The sequence below is a fragment of the Alligator sinensis genome, unplaced genomic scaffold (genome assembly GCF_000455745.1).
Source record: "Alligator sinensis unplaced genomic scaffold, ASM45574v1 scaffold247_1, whole genome shotgun sequence".
NCBI classification, from domain to species: Eukaryota; Metazoa; Chordata; order Crocodylia; family Alligatoridae; genus Alligator; species Alligator sinensis.
The window spans coordinates 768,681-771,782 of NW_005842002.1; the positions used below are offsets into that span (position 1 = coordinate 768,681).

At 48.6% G+C, this 3,102-nt stretch overlaps 1 protein-coding gene and 1 long non-coding RNA gene across 2 annotated transcripts in view; one reads left to right on the forward strand and one right to left on the reverse strand.

Moving 5' to 3' along the window:
* Nucleotides 1-189: 189 nt before the first annotated feature.
* Nucleotides 190-3,102, forward strand: part of GUF1 (GUF1 homolog, GTPase) — a 47,658-nt gene continuing 44,745 nt past the window's right edge. Inside the window, exons 1-2 of the mRNA XM_006021735.3 lie at nucleotides 190-285; nucleotides 1,696-1,807. Coding sequence (XP_006021797.1) covers nucleotides 232-285; nucleotides 1,696-1,807 — 166 coding nt within the window. The 5' untranslated portion in view covers nucleotides 190-231. The remainder of the gene's footprint in view (nucleotides 286-1,695; nucleotides 1,808-3,102) is intronic.
* LOC102375531 lies at nucleotides 284-2,709 on the reverse strand. The gene is made up of 3 exons (XR_323594.2): nucleotides 2,598-2,709; nucleotides 1,634-1,720; nucleotides 284-387 (listed from the first exon to the last, which is right to left on the reverse strand). It is a non-coding gene; the product is annotated as an uncharacterized LOC102375531 (long non-coding RNA).

Sequence of the window (3,102 nt, forward strand, 5' to 3'; positions counted from 1 at the left end):
TGTCGGGCGCCGCCGCTCCCGCGCGGCCTTTACGCTGGGCGCAGCGATGCGCCGCGGCGCCCGTCAGGCCGCACAGCTCCCGCAGCAAGGTGGGAAGCGGGCTCCTGGCCTAGGGGAAGGGGCACCAGTAGCTGTTGAGCACGGGAGCGAGGGGCCCAGCCGAGGGAGGGGCCCAGCCTCTGAGCTGGATCTTTCTACACCTGCAATGCTGGAGGCTGCAAGTGGGAGAGGATGGGAAGCAGGGAGAAAGCTCTGCTCGTACGCAGTTCTGTTTCCCTTCCAGCGGTGGGTCTCTTCCTTCTGTGCCCCGTGGATTATGGGCTTGGGGTCATCAAGGAAGAACTTGGCAGGGAGGCAGCTGGGGACACATCTGAGCTCAGAGGGCAACTAAAGAGAAAACAGGGACAGGATTGAGGGCACAGGATTAAAACAAGTGCTTCAAGCAGGGACTCTGAGCAGAGCATGCTGGACAGTGCCCAGTGGCCCCTGAATGAGTCAGTGGATGCTGCTCCGTGAAACTGCCCAGAGACCAGGGACAGGAAAACGGCCCCAAAGTCCCCAGGGGTTCTCCCAGGCAGAGCCTCCTTCCTGGTCAGGTGGATCACTAGCTTAGGGCCAGAAAGAGGTTGACAGGACATCCAGGGACATTGTGGGGCTGCAAATGGGGAGTGTGGAAATGAAAAGTTGCAGGACACTGGGCAACATGGACCTATGACCCAACAGTAAAGGGCACTTGCAGAGGGTATGAGGCTTAACTTGTGGTGTGCTTGCCAAAAAAAATTGGCCGCCACTGGCCTGGATATATCATGAGACTGAAAAAAGTTGTGGGGTGTGTGTACTTACCCAGACTTAATGTAAAGGGTGCTTGTTAAATTCAGTGGTGTTGTGCTATAGCATTATCAGCAATAAAACTGGCTAACTGTCCTTTTCATAGCTGCTAATAGTCAGTTTTAAGAGGTTTCTACTAGAAACCTTTAAAAGGAGAAGACCTTATTAGTTTTGGAGTTGCTATTGTCACACCATTGATACCTCTACGTATCTAAGGAGTGTGGCTTGGAGCTCCGTCAGTGCTGCGGCATCTGTTAGCAGGCCTCTAACCAACCTCTGGCTTCTAGTGGTCTATTTTGTGGCTGATCTTGGAAGCCTTGATGGTGGCAGCTAGTTATTTTCAGGATTGTTGTCTAGTCATTTTCAGTTTCTAGTAGTCTTAGACAGCTGCATCCTCTTCAGTTTTTGGCACAGTTGAATGGAGTACAACAAAATTACAGTATAGTGACATTGAAATAAGCTCTACAGTCAAGTGATTTAAACAATAAGCCACAAATTGGAACTGGCATTGTGGAATTGAATTAATTATGCATTTATCTGTTATGGATTTAAGTGTACTTAATCCCATTTCATTGCTGAAGGTTAGAATAAGATGGTCTTTAAGGCCTTTCCAGAAGTCCCATATTTCTGCAAAACAGATTTCAGTGTGTATGCAATTCCTGACAGCTTGATGTCATATTGTATACATTTACAGGTTTCTAAAGTGGGGACTGGAGAAGTAACGATTAAACTACTTTAGGCTTCCAAAAAGATTCTGTAGAATGAGGTGGAGCTTTCTGTAATGTATATAGAAATGGTTTTATACCGAGGTGTGTGAAATTACAGCTTAATCTTTTCTTGACTAGGGATCTGTACTTTGTTTTTCAGGAAAAGCTGGATGTGTCTGTATTTCCTGTTGAAAATATAAGAAATTTCAGTATCATAGCTCATGTGGACCATGGCAAAAGTACTCTAGCAGACAGGCTTTTAGAAATGACAGGTAAGAGTAATTTTACAGATACTTATTTAGTTGCCATTAGTTCATGGCAAATATTGCATAAAAGTCTTTGTACATTTCTGTCATAGCCTTTTGGGGTTAACTTTGTAATTACTATGTTGCTCTGATCTTGGACATGGCATGCTATGACATAACTGCAGATTTTATTATGGTATATTGACAAATTTAAATAAAAGGAAAATGATGGTAGTTGTCACAGCGGGGTCCTGCAGGAGGGCCGTGATCTCAAGGCCCCCTTCCTGTGCCAAGTTGGCCTAAGGGCACCCTCAAATTCTCGCCCGCCGTGTCTTTGGTGTTCAAATTTGTTAGGAAGGCTGCCTTCAAGTCTTCTCGGACACAGTTTATCTGTACTCCGAGCCCTGTAGGCTCCTGGATCCCTTTGTGGTCCCTGTTCTATTGTAGGTGTTTCGGGGCACCCTAGCCTTACGGGCTATGCGTGGCTTCTACCACCCCTTATACCACGCCCCAAGCCTCGCAGCTAGAATAGACGTCGTCTGTCTGTCTGTCTCTGCCTTCTCAGTAACGCCGCGCCCTTCACCGTACCCGCACTGGGGCTTCTCTGCCCTTCTCTGGGGCTGGGGTCTATGCACCCTGAATGCTGCGCCCTCACTGGTGCTGGAGTCCTCACACTCTGCTGCGAGTCCCCTATGAGGCCTTCTCCAACCCTTAATAGCCTCACCCAAACCACCCATGACAAACAGCAACACAAACTCAAGCCCCTAGGCTATAACATAAACAGCAGCCGCCTGGCCATAACAACATCCAAGCCTACCATGGATTCTTCATCCCACAGCAGTGTCAGATGCTGTGCCTTCATCAGGCTTCTCTTCTTTTCCACAGCAGAGAGCTCCTTTCTTCTGGGCTGCTGGCAGGGAACTGCCTCTGGCCTCAGCTCCTAGAGTTTACAAGGGAGCCAGGCCCTGCCCCTTTCAATCAGCTGACCACTGGCAGGTGTGATCTCTTGTTCCCTCCAGTTGCCCTGGCAACCAACAGCTGGGCTCCTTATGCACTGCTAGGGCTCTTTTCCTAGCAGTTTCCCCTTTTTAGGAGTAGGGCACCTCAGCGCTCTGCGACAGTAGTATATTAAGAGTGTAGTAATGTTGGGGGAGTAAAAGGGTATATATTGTACTCAAACACAGTGTTTTCTGTTTAAATTTGACAAATCCAGTAGATGAGTACTGTCACAGCGGGGTCCTTTAGGAGGGCCGTGATCTCCTCGAGGTCCCTCGTTCCGTGTCAAGGCCGGCCTAAGACACCCTCTTATTCTCACCCGCGAT